The sequence below is a fragment of the Epinephelus fuscoguttatus genome, linkage group LG23 (assembly GCF_011397635.1).
Source record: "Epinephelus fuscoguttatus linkage group LG23, E.fuscoguttatus.final_Chr_v1".
Lineage (NCBI taxonomy): Eukaryota > Metazoa > Chordata > Actinopteri > Perciformes > Serranidae > Epinephelus > Epinephelus fuscoguttatus.
Window position 1 is genome coordinate 25,581,440 of NC_064774.1, and position 19,103 is coordinate 25,600,542.

The 19,103-nt window shown below is 41.4% G+C and overlaps 2 protein-coding genes across 2 annotated transcripts; one reads left to right on the top strand and one right to left on the bottom strand.

Annotated features, from left to right (window-relative positions):
* Positions 1-1,210: 1,210 nt before the first annotated feature.
* Positions 1,211-9,131, bottom strand: LOC125883694 (kelch repeat-containing protein). The gene is made up of 13 exons (XM_049568166.1): positions 8,655-9,131; positions 8,165-8,326; positions 7,926-8,007; positions 7,251-7,307; positions 6,619-6,850; positions 6,410-6,508; positions 6,086-6,217; positions 5,791-5,978; positions 5,288-5,484; positions 5,083-5,177; positions 4,904-4,958; positions 4,642-4,739; positions 1,211-2,811 (listed from the first exon to the last, which is right to left on the bottom strand). Exons 1-13 carry the CDS (start codon positions 8,714-8,716, stop codon positions 2,570-2,572), a joined length of 1,701 nt encoding a protein of 566 aa, XP_049424123.1. The 5' UTR covers positions 8,717-9,131; the 3' UTR covers positions 1,211-2,569.
* A 4,101-nt stretch (positions 9,132-13,232) lies between these two features.
* On the top strand, positions 13,233-18,854 carry cct7 (chaperonin containing TCP1, subunit 7 (eta)). Its single transcript, XM_049567777.1, has 12 exons — positions 13,233-13,302; positions 15,113-15,196; positions 15,285-15,354; positions 15,444-15,550; positions 15,676-15,854; positions 16,007-16,178; positions 16,309-16,473; positions 16,591-16,779; positions 17,030-17,127; positions 17,231-17,363; positions 17,631-17,837; positions 17,982-18,854. The coding sequence occupies exons 1-12, from the start codon at positions 13,297-13,299 to the stop codon at positions 18,207-18,209; spliced, it is 1,638 nt and encodes a 545-aa protein (XP_049423734.1). The 5' UTR covers positions 13,233-13,296; the 3' UTR covers positions 18,210-18,854.
* Positions 18,855-19,103: the final 249 nt, after the last annotated feature.

A 19,103-nucleotide genomic window follows, 5' to 3' on the forward strand; every position in this document is an offset into this window, starting at 1 on the left:
CAGTTTGCCTTGTAGGCCAAATTCTGTTTTTCACAGATGTCACATATAAATGTGACCTTGCTTGGTCTCTGTGAGGTAAAAGAGGTCACAGTCACTTCATGGCTGCAGGGCTCACTCTGCATGATGATGATCATTCTTATCCTCACACAACAGACTGCAGTGAAGACTGATAGATTGATGGAGTGATGGTTTCCTCGTAAGTCAATAAATGATTATAAAGTCAACAAACTAAACATTTAACCACAATCTGTCTCAGAACTTTTGTATTTTTATCACTGCCATTAGCACCAGATGGCATACTTCTTTCTCGGAAGACTCAAAACACAATATTTCTGTTGTTTTCTGAGAGTGGTAAAATTCAATCATACTGAATCTCCCACTCCCTCAAGTACAGTTTCCCTATTATAAAATGTATAACTTATTTACCTCCACATTATTACGTGTTTATTGTCTTAATACCATACATACATGTCCCATACTTTTAGCACCTTTGTTTTTTTCATGCTACACTGTGTAGAGTAGACACTATTAATGTATTCTACTTTTTTAAAACACATTTTTCATTCATTAGATCTTAAAGGGTAAGTTTGGTATTTTTCAACCTGACCCGTTTCATTTTTTTTAATGTCTAAGAGACCATGAAAAAACATTTTTGAGACTGGTCCAGTATTTAGCAGTGAAACTGGCTGCAATGTAACCATTTGGGGCATGTGTGCACCATCAATTTACATCTACTAAAAGTGCTTATTTTTGCCACTGACAAGCTCAGATTGTTGCTTTAAGTGTCTGACAACAGTATGATAATGATACCCACAAAGATAGTTTTTTAAAAGAGTAAGATCCTCTTTATTTACCCAGAAACAGCACCAAAATCACCATTGTCAAACACACCAGACTCCAGTTAAATAAATAGTAATTTTCCCATCGTACAACACACTTCTTTCAAAGTCAACAGAAACGAAATAAACTCACAAACACTGTCTCGGTATGTCTTTCCACTGTTCCCACAATCATCAAGTCTGGTTTGGATGAAATAAATCCTTAATTCACCCAGCTAGGTGTGAAAACATGCTGCCTCTACAGGCGCTAAAATTCTTGTTTTTTAAAATGGAGTCTGGTGGGTTTGGCAATGGTGAAGTTGGGGCTGTTTCGAGTTAAATGGAAAGGATCTTACTCTTTAAAAAAGGTCTGTCTCTGTAAGGATCTTTTTCATAATGTTGTCAGACACTTAGAATAATAATCTGAGTCTGTCAGTGGCAAAAACAAGGAAGTTGATACCCTGAAGAATTACACTGCAGTCCGTTTTGTGGCTGCAGCCCTCTTGCTCAGTAAAGGACCAATTTCAAAGGTTGTTGTTCCCATTTGTCACTTAGACACCAAAATAGGCTACAGACTGAAAAATACGCATTTTACCCTTTAGGTGTTTAACTGTAGAATGTTTTAACCCCCCATGTTTTTTTGGGGACCAAGTTTCCATTATGATTTCTGCTCTGGGGGACGACCAAACATGGAAATACTTAATGTACCGCTAGTTTGTGCATTAAATGACTCGGCATTAACTGACTTGTGTGAGAGGTTGGCTGTATAATCCAATGAAAATATTAAAAGGTAAAAAACAGCCACATCATGACACCATTATCAGCTATTCAGCAGAAAAGAAGATAATCCCTCTCAAGCTGCTCTAATCTTTTATTAAAATGTCTCCATTTAGCTCTGGCTCTTTGAAGATAGCATCAGTGTTGCTCTGCTAGTCTGACATTAGCCCGTGTTAGTGTTGAGTTACCGGGCCAGCAGGGATGTTACTAATCGGCCTTTCCGTTTAAAGTGTCGAACCTCATTTAAATTGCATCAGTTTGACACGACTTGGTATAAAGTATACTTCACCATCTTATGTCAGACTAAAAAGGTGGGTTAATTATTCTGCAAATGGAAAAAGGTTGTCGAAGTTGGGTTTAACTCAGGTCTTTGTGCATGTGGCCTACTTTCTTTATAGACGCAATTGAGTAGAAAAACAACTGAAGGAAGATTATGCTTAAAATACAACATGAAAATCAAATGTTTATTATGTAAAGATAGAAGCCAAGTGCAAATGAACAGCACGGAAACATGAATTGAAGTATCAGGGCTACTGAAAGCCCATAATACTCATGATTCAAAAATAAAAATATACATTTTATCCGAGGAAGAAGTTGAAAACCTTGAAACTATGTACATAAAAAATTGACTGCTGTCCTTGATTACTAAATAATCTGAAATGTTTGATGTTTTTAATCAAGATCATTGTAACCACAAGAGGAGAATGAGGAATCTCTTTTCTCTGGAGTTTGCCAAAAATCTTCCTGTTATGCACTCCTTGGAAACGACAGTTAAACTTTGGAGATCTGAAGAAATGCCCAAATTATAGACCTTAAAAACCTTTAAAAACCACAAAATAAAGAAGAGAGAGCGCACACAAAAAAACAGAAACAAAGACAAACTATAGGAATATAAATAATAAAGGATCTGTGGGGGTGTTAAAATAGCTTCACATCCAGTCAGGGAGTGAGGATTCACCTCTGACTCACTCTCTCTAAATAACGCCGAGCAGTTCCTCCACAGCGACAGTCGTCAGGTCGGAGTAGAAGTTGCCCTCGTTGTCTCCGCCTCCGAACACCAGCAGGGTTCTGCTGACGGAGCCGGCGTCCATATCCACGTCTTCATCCTCCCCTGAGAAACGTTGGTGGAGACTGGCTGTCTCCATGGTGATGATGGAGTGCCCTGCCCTGGGGATGGAGAGCTGAGGGAGCGTCACCTCTGTCCAGCTGTTGGTGTCTATACCAATGAAACAAAGACAAAAGGGATTATGGCCATATTCACTGTGTAATTTCTGTAAAATAGCACGTTCCTTTTGATAATAAGTGCTGAAACAATTAGCTGATCAACTGAATATGTATTTTAATGAACAGAAAAAATAGCAAACAACTGCTGCTTCCAGTTACAGTTACTCAAACGTAAGGATCTGCTGTTTTACCATTTTTCTCACTGCTGTTAATTAAAGTATTTTGGGGTTTTGAAGTGTTGCTCAGACAAAAAAGAAACCTGAAGACGTCACTTTAGACTCTGGGAAATGCGTTTTGTTGTCTCAGTACCTGTACTCTCAGGCAATGACGATAAAATCGAATCTAATCTGATATAATCTAAAATGTCTGTCACAGTTTCTCAATGTCATGATATTTCAAAGACTGCAGGATTAACTGAAAAATAATGGACAGATTAATGGATAATGAAACTTATCTGTCCCTATTACTTACAGAGCTCGCTGCGAGAAAACCTTTGATTCCACAGTTCAAAAGACAGGCGACTACTTGTACGTACTTTGATCTGTTAAAGGGGAACACCACCCAAATGAAGAATTCCATATATATTACTTCCAGTACCTTGTAAAGCTCAATCAGTATTTCAACTCTCTTCAAGCCAGAAACCAGAGAATTTAGTCTCAAACTTGTGATGTCATAGGTATAAAGTCTGGAGCTGCTCCATGGACAATGATTGGGAGACTGATTTTGTGGACACAAATGAGCTTTATTCTATTGCAGTGCTCTCAGTTGTGAGACAGACAATGTCCCCATGTACTCAGAACTTTCCCATGGGCACTCTCAAGGCCTGTTTATACCTGGTATTAACATGCATCTTGGGTGATCTGATCACAAGTGGACTAGTCTCGCTCACCAGACCTTTCTCAAGAAGAGAAAGGTCTGGCTGCACCGACTCTCACTTTAAGATTGGAGAAAAAAAAACGCCCCAGTTTTTTTTTTATTTCTTTCAACCAATCACAATCGTTCTTGGCGGTGCCACAGCAACGGTGCGCTTGAAAACGGCTACACAACTGGAGGTGGTAGGGCGGGACTTCAGCGTGTGGCTCGTTCCGCCCAATGAGAGGCTGATCTATGCAGCGAACTTCTGCCCACTCAGACTACAAGTGGACAGACAATAAAAACAACCATCGAGACGCACTGTGATCTGATCTCTCAAACTACTTGCTGAGGTTGGGGGGATGCATTTGACTACAAACTTTTGCAGTGTTAACACTAATGCGTCCTGATGCGTCTACATGCTGGACATTCTGGTTGTTTTGGTGACAAGATGCGATGACTATAACTTGCCCATTTTACGACAAGTTGGTCAAAGTGTTGCGTGACCGTCCATTGTTTTGTCTTACTGAAGGAGACATGTTGGATTCTGCTGACAGAGATATCTACAACTGCACTGACAAAACTGATAACATGAATAGCAAGTAGTCAGTTGGAGACACATGATAGACACAGGTGGGAACGGCCATGTGTCTCAGCTGTCCACTTGTGTTTGGATCACCAAAATACATGTTGATACCAGGTGTAAACAGGCTCTAAGGGTCATCTATAGCATTTTTTCCTGACACTTGTCGACAGAGCAGTTCCAGACTTTAAACTTGATGACGTCACAAACCCGAGTTTTAGCACTCTAGGTTTTGAATATTTGGACTGTCTTAGGCCAGAGGAATAACATGTATGAATTCTGAAAATGAGAAGAGTTCCACTTTAATGTTAACCAGTATTTCTCCTTTCCTTTTGGTTGTATTTTATGTATGTGTGTATGTGCATGTAATCATGAGCTGCCTCTCACCTATGTCAAAGATGAAGGTGTCACTGAGAGCATTGTTTCCGTTGTAACCTCCATGGATCAGGAACTTTGTGTCTGAGAGCACGGCACTGCCATGCCAGCTGGAACACACGCATCATATAAAAATTACATAATGAATCTGACCAGACATTCAACAGTTCTGTTTACTGACAGTTTTTAAATCAGCGCCTCTGATACATTTTGTTTGATACAGAGGTTCAATATCAACTTTTAGCTGGGAGCGTTTGTGTGTTTTGTTGAGTACCTTCGAGGAGAGGGCGCTTTCCCAGATGTTTTCACAGCAGAAAACTCCATCAGACCTAACAAAAACAAAAGCATTTTAATTTTAATATGCGTGCGGTTTATTTACAACTCTATCCAGATACATGTGCCTTGTGTGTATCCATAAAAGTTCCCATAAAAACCTGCTGATGCGTGGCTTACCGAGGTCCAACATGTACATGTCATTGTAGCAGACGGGAGTGTCCCATCCACCAAACACATAGATCTTCCTCTCCTGCATCACACACGCAGAGTGGCTGAAAGGGAAATGAAGAGGGAGGATGAGACATGGAGAAAATGTGTGTGTGAAAAAAAAAGGACTGCCAGCCAGACATGCTGAGATGACATTTGGATCAAACCATCTTACCCTGAGCGGGGGGAGGGCTTGTCACCAGTTACAATGGGCTGGTACCAGATGGAGAGGTGGGGATCGAAGATATACAGTGAGTCACTGCAGCCGTCGGGCTCCGGGTTTGGACAGGGAAACACTCCTCCCAGCACAAACAGCTCCCCCCGAAACATGCTGCAGCTGTGGTAGGCCAGAGGAGGAACCTTACCTTGTGCCTGGAGGAGACCAGAGAACAGGAGGAGGACATGAAGAAAACAACAAGCTGCAAAAAATTGTGGAGATAAAGCTGGTGTATGCAGTTTTCTGGAAAGAGGAGTAAAAAAATAAAACAACAGAAATACACCGTTCTCCTGCAGCTCTCCGTCTCTGTCCTAAGGCCCTACCAGACGACCACGGGCATATGCAGGCGCTTCAAATAGTCACCCAATGTTTAGTCTAGTCTAGTTTGCTCTCGGACCACAACATTATCCTATATTATGTTACTGCCTACCCAAGCTTTAAAACAAGCAAAACACACACACCTCCACCATGGTCCACTTCCAGCTCTGCGTGTCGAGGATGTGAACGTCGTTGAACCACTTTTTGTTCTTTGAGCCTCCAAACACAAAGATCCGCCTCGAGTCTGGGTCGTAGATGGCTGTGTGGCCGATCCTGGCCTCGGGTGTTGGACCCTCTGCCAGAGTCTCTGCTGCAACCCAGGACATGTCCTCTGTTGGACAGAGACAAAAACACTCACTCTGACATATACCAGGAACTGATTTACACACACTTCTCACTGAGGCCAGATTCTGAAATGTTTGTTGTTGACTGACGCACCTGTGCAGAGCTTCCACATGGGATCTTTGCAGAACTGCATCCTGGCTCCCTGTCCTCCAATCAGAATAGCTGTCTGAGCGTCGATGGGGCACACAGTCTGACCCCAGCGGCCTGACGGGCTGGCCAATGGGGCTGCAGGAAAACCAGAGATTTGTTATTTGGAGAGCCCCACGTTTAAGTATACAGGAAACAATATTTTATGAAGTCAGGTGGGCGAAGATGTGCAACAACGCACCAGCTATGGGACTGAAAGGTGAATAAACAGGACAAAAGGTAAAGATAAAAACGACTAAAATAGTATGTAATGTGTAGGCACACACTCACCAGTCTGTGTGGGAGTCTTGGCCTGCCTACTCTTCGTCCTGGCTGCACTCTGAGGAGGCGTTCTTCCCACAGTCCCCTGCGCCTCTCCTGCTCCCGTTGCTGCAGAGAGGAGAGAGTGAAGATGATTTCAAAGAGTACACAAAGAAATGCTCGACATCACGACATTATCATATTTTAATTGTCCTTACACAACATGCGGCCCCTCTCACCTGTTCCCTTCATCTTTGTTGCATCTGCTCCACTACTGAACAGCTTCTGCCCTGCTTTAGTTTGACCTCTGGCCTTTCGCACAGGCGTGGTCTTCTCCACGGTGCCATTTGGACACATGTTCTCTTCCTCCCCTCTCATCTTCATCTTATTCTCCTCAGTGTCTCCCTCTGACACTCGCTCTCTCTTCCTCTTGCCGTTGAGCTCCCGGGCTGCGAGGGGAGCCATGGTGTCCTGAAACAGTCAACAGTCAGCGTCAATTATCGTTAAGACAAGATTTATTTTTTGAAATATGATTCCAAGAGTTAATCGGGAGAGAAAGGTAAGCTGTCACAAAGCTTGACATGACTGACATTAGCCTCAACAGACCAGAATGCAATGCTGCGACACAACCATGTCGCCTAAAAAAACAAGTTATCGACCATTCTGGGTTGCTGAGAGGCATTGTGGGAAATGTAGGAAACTTAGAAAAGTAAATAATCATGAACAAAATTTACATTGAAGGGTGTTAAATATAAATATAGTACATTTTAAATATACTTCATGCAGATTTTGAAATAGGATTTTAATAACTAGATGGCTAATTTACAAAACAAGCATTAGCATATATAAAGTATATTATCACACAGATTACCTTTGGTGTGTATTCCTTCACAGACAGGAGCTCTGGCTCTGACCAATCTGCTTTTGCCTGAGGAAAAAGAATAACTAAAATGAATCCTTGCGTAGGGACTGACTTATAAATGTGATATTATTAAATATTTGTAATATATTACAAATGTGTCTACCATGTTAAGGCCTGGGCGATATGGAGAAAATCAAATATCACAAAATCAATCTTGTGACAAAGTTGAAAGTTTGACAACTGATACTCCCTCAAAGTATTTACAAAATTATATTTTTGATAAATAATCACTGGTACCGGGGATATAATGACTTAAGTGAGTAAAGGCAAATAATAGAACAGCCTGAACAGTCAGGTAAGTTCAGGAAATAGCATCACTTTACTGTAATACAACCTTTAAAACCAGGAAAACACAACACTTAACGTCACAATATTCAAAATCTAAGATGATATTTAGTCTCATATTACCATGTCGATATAATGTCCAACCCTAACCATGATACATAAGCTGATTTTACCCCCTGACTGTTTTAATTAAAAGGAATACAGTGTTATATTTCCACTCTTTTTGTGTCATGGCTTGGTTATTAACTGGAACAACACAACAACCACTTCTTAGCCATTTATGGTGCTAATCTCAGCATGCCATTTAGTCCAGAATCTTAGGGTTTGTTTTATATTTACCAGGTTTCCTCCCTCCAGAGTGACATTGAGTGTGACGCTGTTTGTCCAGGTCTCCTCTTCCCACTGCTCCCATGACAGGCACCTGCAGGACATAAGCATTCAGTGAAAGCTTCAGATGTGATGACAGCGGGAGACAGCAGATGCTCAATGCACCCAGACATAACACAACACAGTCAACTTTTACTATATGAGTAAGCAGTCAACGTGTGGTAATAGTGACATGGTCATAATCAGCTTACTTGTTATATGGAGTCAGTTTTCCGATAGTGATAGGGAACCGGTCAGCATCGTTGAGCTCCGCGTTGACGCAGATCCTCTCCCCCCACGGCCCACTGCTGAACAGCACCACCTGGCGGACACTCTGGGGAACTGCGACAGACACCCTGCACGAACCTTCAGCACTGGAAAAACAAATAAATAAAGGAATATTGGTCTCTGCTACAAGAAAAGACAAGTATACATATGGGAAAATCTTAAGTAGCATGCGTTTATCAATAACAGACAAGCTAACCGACGAACCCCCTCTACGGCTCATTTGAAGAGGAGGCGCCATTGAGGAGCAAGATTTATGACATGAGCTGGTGACAACTACGTAACGTTATTTAATAACCCTCGCGCTGCAGTTTAGATACATTAAAGCTCTCAGACAAAATGAAAATGTGTCAAGGTGAGCTAATAGCTCACCTTAACGTTACTGGTAAAAGCCTTCATAGTTTATCGTAACGTTACCTCAGCAGCCTTTGAGGCGGACCGTGCACTCCGAAAACCGCATATACTCCAAAGTCTTCCATCTTTGCGTCGTCGTCCAAACAAAGCCGTTTCTTGTTCAAACTCTTTCTGCTATTCTACTTTATTTTGACGCTATTTTAAATACCAAAAACCGATATTTCTATCCCCCACTGTTCAACATCTCCCGCCCTGTGTACAAGATCTAAACTCCGCGCGAGTTCTTGGTGAAAGATTGGGAGCGCGTGTTTTGGTGTTGAGAGTATCTGCGCGGGTGGAGTCTGCACGATTGAGAATACTGGAGCAGACCTGGAGCTCCGCCCCTGCAGTAGATGCTGATACAGAATCGAGCACACTTCAGGCTGCAAGTCACAAGCCGCAAGCCAATCAGGGGCCTGCATTCAGCAGCGCTGCGAGACGCCACAAGAGCTGCGTTCAAGAGCACTTGTCACCACTGGTATTAAATGTTTGAATAAATACGTTTGATTTAATGCTATATTTTGGTCAATATCCGATTGGAAATAACATGTTGTATACCGTACAGTGATTTCAACAATGTAGCACCGTGTTATCTAATGTTAAGAACAAAAAAGACCTTTTAGTTATTAAATGATTATAATATGATGAATATAACAAAACGTTCGCATGATAAAATGTTAATGCATTAATTTTTTAATAGTTTTTCATTATTTTTATTTTATTTTATTATTTTTTTTGTTGTTCGATATGTATCTGCACCTCTTTAAATGAATTTGAGCACAATAAGGAAAGTGAGAATATACATATTTCCACTTCTATGTGTAGGCTATTCTGCACTGTACTGTGTCTGCACTGCTATTTCTTTCTCCTTTATTATGTCTTATTCAATTTTAGCTAATTTTAACTATATTCTATTGTCTTAAAATTACATTTCTATGCGTAGACCCGTTGTCCTCGTTGATGGACACTTTTTTTATGCCATCTAATGGTAGCGAACTAATCCATGTAAAAACAAGATGGCAGCCATCTCTGCCAAGTCGATCCCACTACAAAAGTGGACAAGGTCCAAAGATCATATTTAATGGTTGAAAATTGTTTATTTATGATTGATTATGTTTGTAGTTTGATATGGCAACAAATTTGACCAATTTTAGCAACAGTTATAAGCTAAGACACTGTTAATCAGGAGACACTAGTTTGAGGACACTGGGACTTTATTATCGTCTCATTTGAGACACTGGGGCTTAATTATCGTTGACAGTGTTTAGTTTTTATATTTATCACGTCCTACTAGCTAGGAGAAATTAAAAATGCATACCAAACAAAAGTTCAGGTCTCAGGAGGAAATAATAGGCCACGCTGTAGGTGGTTTGTAGTCTGGTTCATGTCATTTTCATGCAAATCTACAGTGTTCATGAGGGCAGCAGCTTTTGTAAATGACCCCTCAACACTGAGCAAACAGTTGGAGCACACCCCGCCTTCAAAGCGCCACTCTCATGGAAAGGTTTGTTACACCTACTTTACAGTATGTTCATCATTTGTAGATAAATCACACTGTCATGCAAGAAAAACTTATGCAGGTTTGCTACTTTGCTGTACTTTGATGACAAGAATTAAAAGATCATGTTTTAAATATGCAGTTTAAAGGCTTAATGTTGACCATTTCCTTCTTCCTCTGCAGTATGAGCGGATCCTCTGTAAACTCTTCTTCCTCAGCCGCAGCATATTTCTGGTCTGAGTGTGATCCTTATGATGATGGCGCTGGCAAATTAGGAGGACCTTCAGCAGGCCTTCTCATCCTCTTAATCACCTTCTGCTTTGAATTCCTCATCGGTGTTCCGTCAAACATTTGGCTCATCTGTCACATCCTCAGAAAAAAGTAAATGTTTTCTTATGTTTTGGTGTAATGTTGTGACATAGCATGTGCAGCCATAATGCATCTTTAATCAAATGATCTAATTAAAGAAAAATAGGGGCCTAGACCTATTTTTAAGATTTTAATGTGGCATTGACTCTTTATTATTTGTATTTATTTACTAAATTTAAAGGTCAAAGGTTGCTGGCGTCCTTCCTGCAGACTTCTTCCCCCTCCACCTGGCCCTCACCCACCTGGCCTTCTATCTGATCTTGCCTACATTCTTTGCAAATCACTATCTGTGGCAGAGTAACGATGTGCTGGTCGTGGTGACTTTGCTGATTTCGTTGGTGTTGGTTATGAAGCCGCTGCTCCTCTGTCTGGTGTGTGTGGAGACGTACATGGCTGTGGTGCGACCCCTCCATTATCTACGGTAAAGCCACACACAAGATGGAACATAACACCTTTTCTTTTTTAATTTGATGTTGCTTTGGGGTTGAGAATGGTTGACAACATCAGTGTGTAATTATTTGTAAAACCTTGGTGTAATAACCATAAACACATGAAACTATATTAATGATGAATGGCAGTGTCTGTCTCGACTCTCTCCTCTCTATTTCCCTTCCTTCCAGGTTCAAGGTGCATAAGTACAAATGGGGATATTTGGCTGTCTCGTGGTGCATTCAAATCATCATGTCTTCAGCTTCCCTTGTTCAGCGCTCTGCTGTCACAGTGTGTGTGGTGTTCCTCCCTGTTCTGGCCATAGACACCTTCTGCAGCCTGTCTGTTCTCAAAACACTAAAAAAAAACTCCACCGGGGGACAGAATGGTGATGGAGAAGAAGAAGGAAGGGGGACAGAGACAGAAGAGGATGGAGGAAAAGGTGAAGGAAGCTGGGGGAAGCAAGGCGAAGGAAAAGGGAGAGATGAATTCCATGAAGAAGAAAGCCTTTATTGCCATTGTCGTCATCCAAGTTGTCCTCACGCTCAACTACCTCCCCGTCATCATCAGCTTGCCTATGGATGGACGAGTTCCAGCTCGGACCCTGAAGTGTCAGTATCTGGCCATGGGTTTAGCTGCTTCAGCCAGCTGTAGCTACCTGCAGCCTCTACTCTACCTGCACAGACTGGGCCAGCTGCCATGTATAACATCACAAAAGGCCTGGTTTAACTATCATTACAGGGTCAGGTATGTTTTGTAATTATTACTTCCCATTTTTGCTATATAGAGGGATACCAGCCATACACTTGTAAACTTTAAAAGCACATTTAAAGACAAAAACTTCTGATGTCATTGTTGAAATTTATTTGTTTGGTTATTGAAAGGATTTTTAAACTCTGAATAAATCGTATCTAGTTTCAACTTACTTTGACTGCAGTGTAATCTATATGGTATAAGGAAAAGGCAAAACACAAACACAGTGTTATACCTTTTTAACAGCTCAAGATATAGTGGGAATTTTTTTTAAAGGGACAGTTGACCCACAAATCAAAAATACATATTTTCCACCATTACCTGTAGTGCTATTTATCAATCCAGATTGTTTTAGTGTGAGTTATAAAGTGTTGCTGATATTGGCCGTAGAGATGTCTGCCTTCTCTCTAATATAGTGGAACTAGATGGCACTTGGCTTGTGGTGCTCAAAGTGCAAATAAATAAATAGATACATAAATAAACATTTGAAAAACTCAACAGCAATGTCTCTTTCCAGAAAAAAACAACATGGTCTCACATCCAACTTGTCAAATACCAACACAGCTCATTTGTCTTTGTCCCATTAAGCTGCAGATGGTTCTGCTCACACCATGTGACAAAGTCACCCACCACAGCTCTGTACTCAGCCTCATCACCATTACTGATACATCCAACCATCACAGAGTCATCAGATAACTTCTGCAGATGACAGGACTCTGTGCTGTAGATGAAGTCTGTGGTGTTGAGGGTGAACAGGGAAGGGAGAAAGGACTTGAATCAAAGTAACAATCTCAACTCCTACAAATGCTCAGTGCAGCTGGATCATTGTAATTGTATGAGATGCACATCTTCAGAGAGTACTGCTGTGTTCAGTATGCAAAGTCACAGACTGCACGCTCAATATGACACTAATGGATGGTGACAATATTGCATGAACTCTTTGCATCTCTGAGCGTGTTTGTGTGCTGATGACAACTTTCCATACAGCGATGTAGATGTTCTTTAGAGAGTTTGCCTAATATTATACAACCTGCTATGAACGAAAACACTGACCTGTGAGGAATTTGTTTAAGAAAAACAAACAAATACCTCAACATCATTATAGTGACCATACATCGGTTCATTTCCACAAGCTTTCTGAAGATATTTACATGTAGTAAAATTATGAGTAACATCGACTGAGGTGGATATGATGCAGGAGGATAAAAAAAAGACTTTACCCCATTACTATGAAAATAACAACACTGAAATAACATATTTCATGACAGTTAGCTGAGTTTGAATCATTTCTGACTTTGTGTCATGATATAGGCCTATTGGTTCTTCTATATTTTACACAATTTAGTATTTGTCTATTTCATAATGTTTATCTTTATGTATCAGATGTTTAACACGTTAGAGCGCCATTTTAGCGATTTAAATTAACAGCATTTACACAAAAGAAGCGTGTTTATCAACAAAGTTCACGTTTCAACTCAGAAAAGGTGTAAAAGAAAACATTCAAATCGTTGACAAAACGTTGCATCGTGTTCTTGAACGTACCCCAAGCGGCTCTTGATTTCGAAAAGCATTCTGGGAAGGGATGCCGGTGGAAAGCTTCTCGAAGGAACTGCAAAGATGATGGTGAGTGAGTTAGCATTTATTCCCAAACACAAATGTCTAATCCGTGTCCATCCTTCAGTTTATCGGCACACATTTGCATCTGAACTACTCTCAGTTTATATGACAGCCTTCTGACGTTGTGTGGAAGCAATTATTGTGTGAAAATAATTTAAAAAACGGGTTAATGTCAGCCAGACCGTTAGCCTCGTAGGATACTAAGTATCAATGGGCGTATGCGATGCTAACGGAGATGCTAGCTGACATGTTAGCGTTAGCTATCATTGATATAAGAGGAACTACGCTTCATTGGCGACAGTTTGAGCTTAAAATGTAGGGTTGTTTGATTCATGAATTCGTCTGTTGGTAGTTTTAATAGCGTGTGGTGTTGCAGCCATTTCAGTCAGGTTTTTATCTGGTTAGCTGCTGTATGTTTAGCCTCTTTGTATTAATGCAGAGGAAACATGTCTGACTTTACATTAAATGAGTTGCTTGCATTAATATATTCCTCGAGTCATGGGAGACATTGTGTTTGTGTTGAGATTTGGTTAGTGAGCTACGACTGATTGAAGCGGGCTGATGCAGAATAACAAAGACCAGACAAAGTCAATCACAATCATGTGCTAAATGTGCTAGCTAATGATGGGAAACCGGTTTATAAGGTATATGATGAACATAATAAGCTGTTGCTACATGTAACCTGCCATAATGAACAGCATTATGAGCAGACTATAAACAGACAGCCGGCTTTTGACAGTGTCACACAGCATGTGTGGAGTAACAAAAGCATCACACCCTACAGCTACAGTACCAGCCACAGCCTGTATGAGTCTGACCATATTAGCTTATAACCTTAAATGGTCAAATGATATAACCGTAACTTACAGACTGTGCTTGAACTAAAGCTGGGTGATATGGCTGAGTTCAATATTATAATATATAAGTATTTTCAGATGTTGTGGTATTACGATTTTATATATATTATCATACTGAAAGTTTAAGCAAAATTGCAGTGTTTATTACAGTTAAATATGCTCAAAGTTTTTATTTATTTTGATAGCTTTCAATTACAGTTTGCTTTGTGTGATACATTTGTACACCAGGATTTTGCAGGATGAAACATCATGCACATGACATTATGATCATGATTAGGGCTGCATGACATGCAAAAATGCAGTTGTTGTGATTGCAATGTAAGTTGTGATATTTTTTTTTGTGGGAATGGTCATTTCTGCATTTCATTGTCATTGAAAATGATGTATAAATGGTGATGGGATTTTTGTTGGGGTCTGTACCAATCAATCATTATCCTTTATGTCTGGAATATGCTTTGTAGGCTGGGCATCTCTGTTGCACCGTAATACTTTTTTTGTATTGATATGTTTTTGCACATTTTTCTTTATTAAAAAAAGCAGCTCCTATGATTTGGATGTATCACTTGGCCATATTGTGATTTTGATAATGTTTTGATTATTTGTGCAGTCATAATCATGATGATTTCACTGAAACATGATCTGTTGCTCAGCTATAGTTTTATGAAGGGAAGTCATGATATTAATAGCGGGTGTTTTTTTGCTGTTTGTACTGCTGCTGAACTTGGTCACAGCTTCTTATTGTTGCCACTGATATTCTGTGTTGTGTGATGTTGATGAAGAAGCAAACTGTGGCTGCATAACTGTGCAAGCCAGTTAATTAGATGACCAGGACACACTGTTTCAGTATGCCTGGCTTACGTTATTGATCGGTTTGGATTTAGCCGACTCGATATTCTCAAGCCCTTCTTCTTTTTTGTCTGTTTACCACCCACTTCATTCTTTGCCCTTTCTTTCTCCAGCCCACACCGGTTATCCTGCTGAAGGAGGGGACAGACACGTCTCAGGGCATTCCCCAGCTCGTCAGCAACATCAATGCCTGCCAGGTCAGAAAAACAGCTTTCTTCCTTCATGTGTGTTTACAAGTTATGCTTTAAATGCGTCTAGATATACATATTGGTTTGTCTTTTCCAGGTGATTGCAGAGGCTGTCAGGACCACCCTCGGGCCCAGGGGGATGGACAAACTGATGGTGGATAGCAGAGGTGAGGATAAAGTTGGATGAAGGTGAAAGGGATGGATTACAGGAAGAATTCACCCTCACGAAATATTTGTGATTGCTTGTGTTTTCCAGGTAAGGCCACAATCTCCAATGATGGAGCCACCATCCTGAAACTGCTGGATGTGGTTCACCCTGCTGCCAAGACCCTGGTAGACATCGCTCGCTCCCAGGATGCTGAGGTGAGAAGTGTGTGTTTTTAAGGTTTGAGGCCTATTGAAATGTCAACACAGAGAAAGATCTCCATTGTCAGAACATCATACATTAGGCTTTGATAATCTTACTCATTCCTTTGTGCCACCCTCAGGTCGGGGACGGCACCACCTCCGTCACTCTCCTGGCTGCTGAGTTCCTGAAGCAGCTGAAGCCATACGTGGAGGAGGGTCTCCACCCTCAGACCATCATCAGAGCGTTCCGCACTGCCACCAACCTCGCTGTCAGCAAGATCAAGGAGATTGCTGTCTCTGTGAAGAAAGACGACAGGCAGTAAGAGCTCACTTTAATTTTTTACATGGCAGCTACATAGCATTTGAGGTTTAATCACTGCTATGAGCAATATTATTATATTGAATCCTATTGAGCTTTTAAAAAAATGGATGTAAATTGTTGTACTTGTTCCCCCCTCTCTATCCTCTCAGAGAGCAGAGGCAGCTGCTGGAGAAGTGCGCAGCCACAGCCCTGAACTCCAAGCTAATCGCCGGTCAGAAAGATTTCTTCTCCAAAATGGTGGTGGATGCTGTCATGTCTCTGGATGAGCTGCTGTCTCTGAAGATGATTGGCATCAAGAAGGTCCAGGGAGGAGCCCTTGAGGTTTGTATCTTTGCTAAAATTGCCACTGAAATTGCTTAAAACAAGAAATGACAGCAACTGTATGAGGTTCTTTTAATTTTTAAAACTCCAAATCCGTCTGTGTCATACGTTCTGTATTTCATTTTTGCAGGATTCTCAGTTGATCTCTGGGGTTGCATTCAAGAAGACTTTCTCTTATGCTGGGTTTGAGATGCAGCCCAAACGCTATGAGAATCCAAAGATTGCTCTGCTTAATGTGGAGCTGGAGTTGAAGGCTGAGAAGGATAACGCTGAGGTCCGCGTGAAATCTGTGGAGGTATGGAGACCACAACACAGCATCAGGATGTGAAATAAGCGCCTGGAACTGTTGTTAAATTAGTCTCGCTTCTGGCTCCCTGTAATTTTTTTTAACTGTCTTTCCCCTTTTCTGCAGGACTACCAGGCCATTGTGGACGCAGAGTGGAACATCCTGTACGACAAACTGGAGAAGATCTATCAGTCAGGAGCCAAGGTGGTTCTGTCCAAGTTGCCCATTGGTGATGTGGCCACCCAGTACTTCGCTGACAGAGACCTGTTCTGTGCTGGCAGGGTGCAGGAGGAGGATCTGAAGAGGACCATGATGGTAGGACACATAGTTAATGATTACCCAACATCTTTAAACTATACATCTGTGTTCCTAAAGGATGACGTTTGATGACTAGAATCTTGCTTAAATTGGATTTTCAGTAAATCTAATTATCTATACAAGCATGTACAATTCAGTCGTTTTAAAAATGTCTTCATTGTTTGAATCCATGTGTGTGTTGCAAACCCATATTTTTAATGTTAAAATGAGCTTAAACAAGTCTAATTGTGTGTAATGTGACCTCCAGGCCTGCGGCGGCTCCATCCAGACCTCAGTAAGTGCCATGACAGACAGCGTCCTTGGACAGTGTGAACTCTTTGAGGAAGTCCAAGTTGGAGGAGACAGGTAGGTCGAACAAGTTAGTCTTTTGTCCATCCTCTTTAGAGAATTGACACCATGAGTCATAATTCTTTATGACAACTCACACCCATCCCATCTGTGTCTCTAGATATAACTTCTTCAAGGGCTGTCCGAAGGCAAAGACGTGCACCATCATCCTGAGGGGCGGAGCAGAACAGTTTACAGAGGAGACGGAGCGATCGCTGCACGATGCCATCATGATCGTACGCAGAGCCATCAAGGTCAGTTTATGCACGGAGTGTACACCGATCATCCAAAACATTAAAACCAGTGGTGGGTGAAGTCAATAACACTGATCATCTTGTTGCAATACAATCTTCTCCTGGGCAGCCTTGGGTCCTGGCAATTACGTGAATGCCACCTGACTAGCTCCTTCCATCCAAGCGCAGCTGTAGACCAAATACCCTCCCTTTACAATTTGGAAATTCTTCCTATTTGTCAGCCTATCTGTGCACACAATAAGCTGACTGTACTTAACACATTTCCAGAATGACTCAGTTGTAGCGGGTGGAGGAGCCATTGAGATGGAGCTGTCCAAGTACCTGCGGGATTACTCCAGGACCATCCCCGGAAAACAGCAGCTGCTGATTGGCGCATACGCCAAGGCCTTGGAGATCATCCCCAGACAGCTGTGTGACAACGCCGGCTTTGACGCAACCAACATCCTGAACAAACTGCGCGCCAAACATGCACAGGTAGGAAATGAAACACGCTTACCTAATCCTACACAAGGCTTTGAATAAAGTACAAGCATATGGGCGCTTTTATGGCCTTAAGTTCTAGAAGTTGAACAGGAAATAACTCTGTCTTTGTGTGCTTCATCTGCTTTCTCCCTGCAGGGCGGTATGTGGTATGGTGTAGATATCAACAACGAGGACATTGCAGACAACTTCAACGCCTGCGTCTGGGAACCATCCATTGTGAGGATCAACGCTCTGACGGCAGCGTCAGAGGCAGCCTGCCTCATCCTGTCAGTGGATGAGACGATCAAGAACCCACGCAGCAGTATGGACGGACCTCCTGGCGCTGGCAGGGGCAGAGGCCGCGGGAGGCCCCACGCTCACTAAGAGAAGCGAGAACAAAACCTCATTTTAAACTGGCATTGAAATCCAAATGACTGTGTCTTAAGTACTGGTTAGGTTACATTTCCAGCTATATGCAGAGATGCAAAGATGATGTTGAATGTAGCTTGGCATGTTTGAGCTGCATTTGGATTTGAATTCTAGATAAAAATTAGGTGTTGCCGCGTCAGTCATAGACACACTGCAAATGGCGGGTGTAGTGAAACAAATAAAAGGGGGAAGGCTATTTCAATACAGTATCTTTCGACTTTGATAAAGATGGCTGGCATTTCTTGTGTTTTCTTTGTCACCTGTAGTTTTTTTTCTTACTGAGGTTTAGTCTGTTTAACATTTCAAGCACTGCATCTTTCCATGTGTGGCCATTTTACTAAGAAATTATGTTGCAATAGCCCCCTCTTTGTTTTGAATCAGACGCACACCTGTCCCCTCTAGTTCACTCTTCCTCCCTCTGACCTGAAGCAGCTGTTCCATCATTTCTAATCTGGTTTTGTGTTCTGTGACAAACTGATGTGTAACATGGGAAGTAAAGCACTGATAGGATGTTGAGCAGTTCTGAACCATGCATTGGTTAGGCTGTGTGAAACTATTTATTGGACCATTCTTATCAATAAATTCACAGCTCAAATCGTACTGTTTATGATTCATATGTGTGTTACTTTAAGTGGTTTCCTGGTGGTGTTCAAGTTGCAGTTGTACTGTATTTAAGTAGTGTTTTTTTTAAATGAGAAAAGAGCATGACTTTGCTGTAGGAACAATGATATAATAGTTTTTATTTTAATGTAAAATGTAAGGCCATGGATCATAAAATTAGGATAATGTAAGGATGATGCTTTGTAGCATTTTGCAGCTTGCACAGTAAGAAAGTAAGGTTGGGTTAAA

Coding starts and splice junctions, on each gene's coding strand:
- LOC125883694 (XM_049568166.1), bottom strand. CDS start 8,716: ATGGAAGACTTTGGAGTATATGCGGTTTTCGGAGTGCACGGTCCGCCT. Junction 6,851..7,250: donor TGAAGGAATACACACCAAAG/GTAATCTGTGTG, acceptor TGACTGTTTCAG/GACACCATGGCTCCCCTCGC. Junction 5,178..5,287: donor AAGCCCTCCCCCCGCTCAGG/GTAAGATGGTTT, acceptor TTTCCCTTTCAG/CCACTCTGCGTGTGTGATGC.
- cct7 (XM_049567777.1), top strand. Junction 15,197..15,284: donor GCAACATCAATGCCTGCCAG/GTCAGAAAAACA, acceptor TGTCTTTTCCAG/GTGATTGCAGAGGCTGTCAG. Junction 17,838..17,981: donor TGCGCGCCAAACATGCACAG/GTAGGAAATGAA, acceptor TTCTCCCTGCAG/GGCGGTATGTGGTATGGTGT.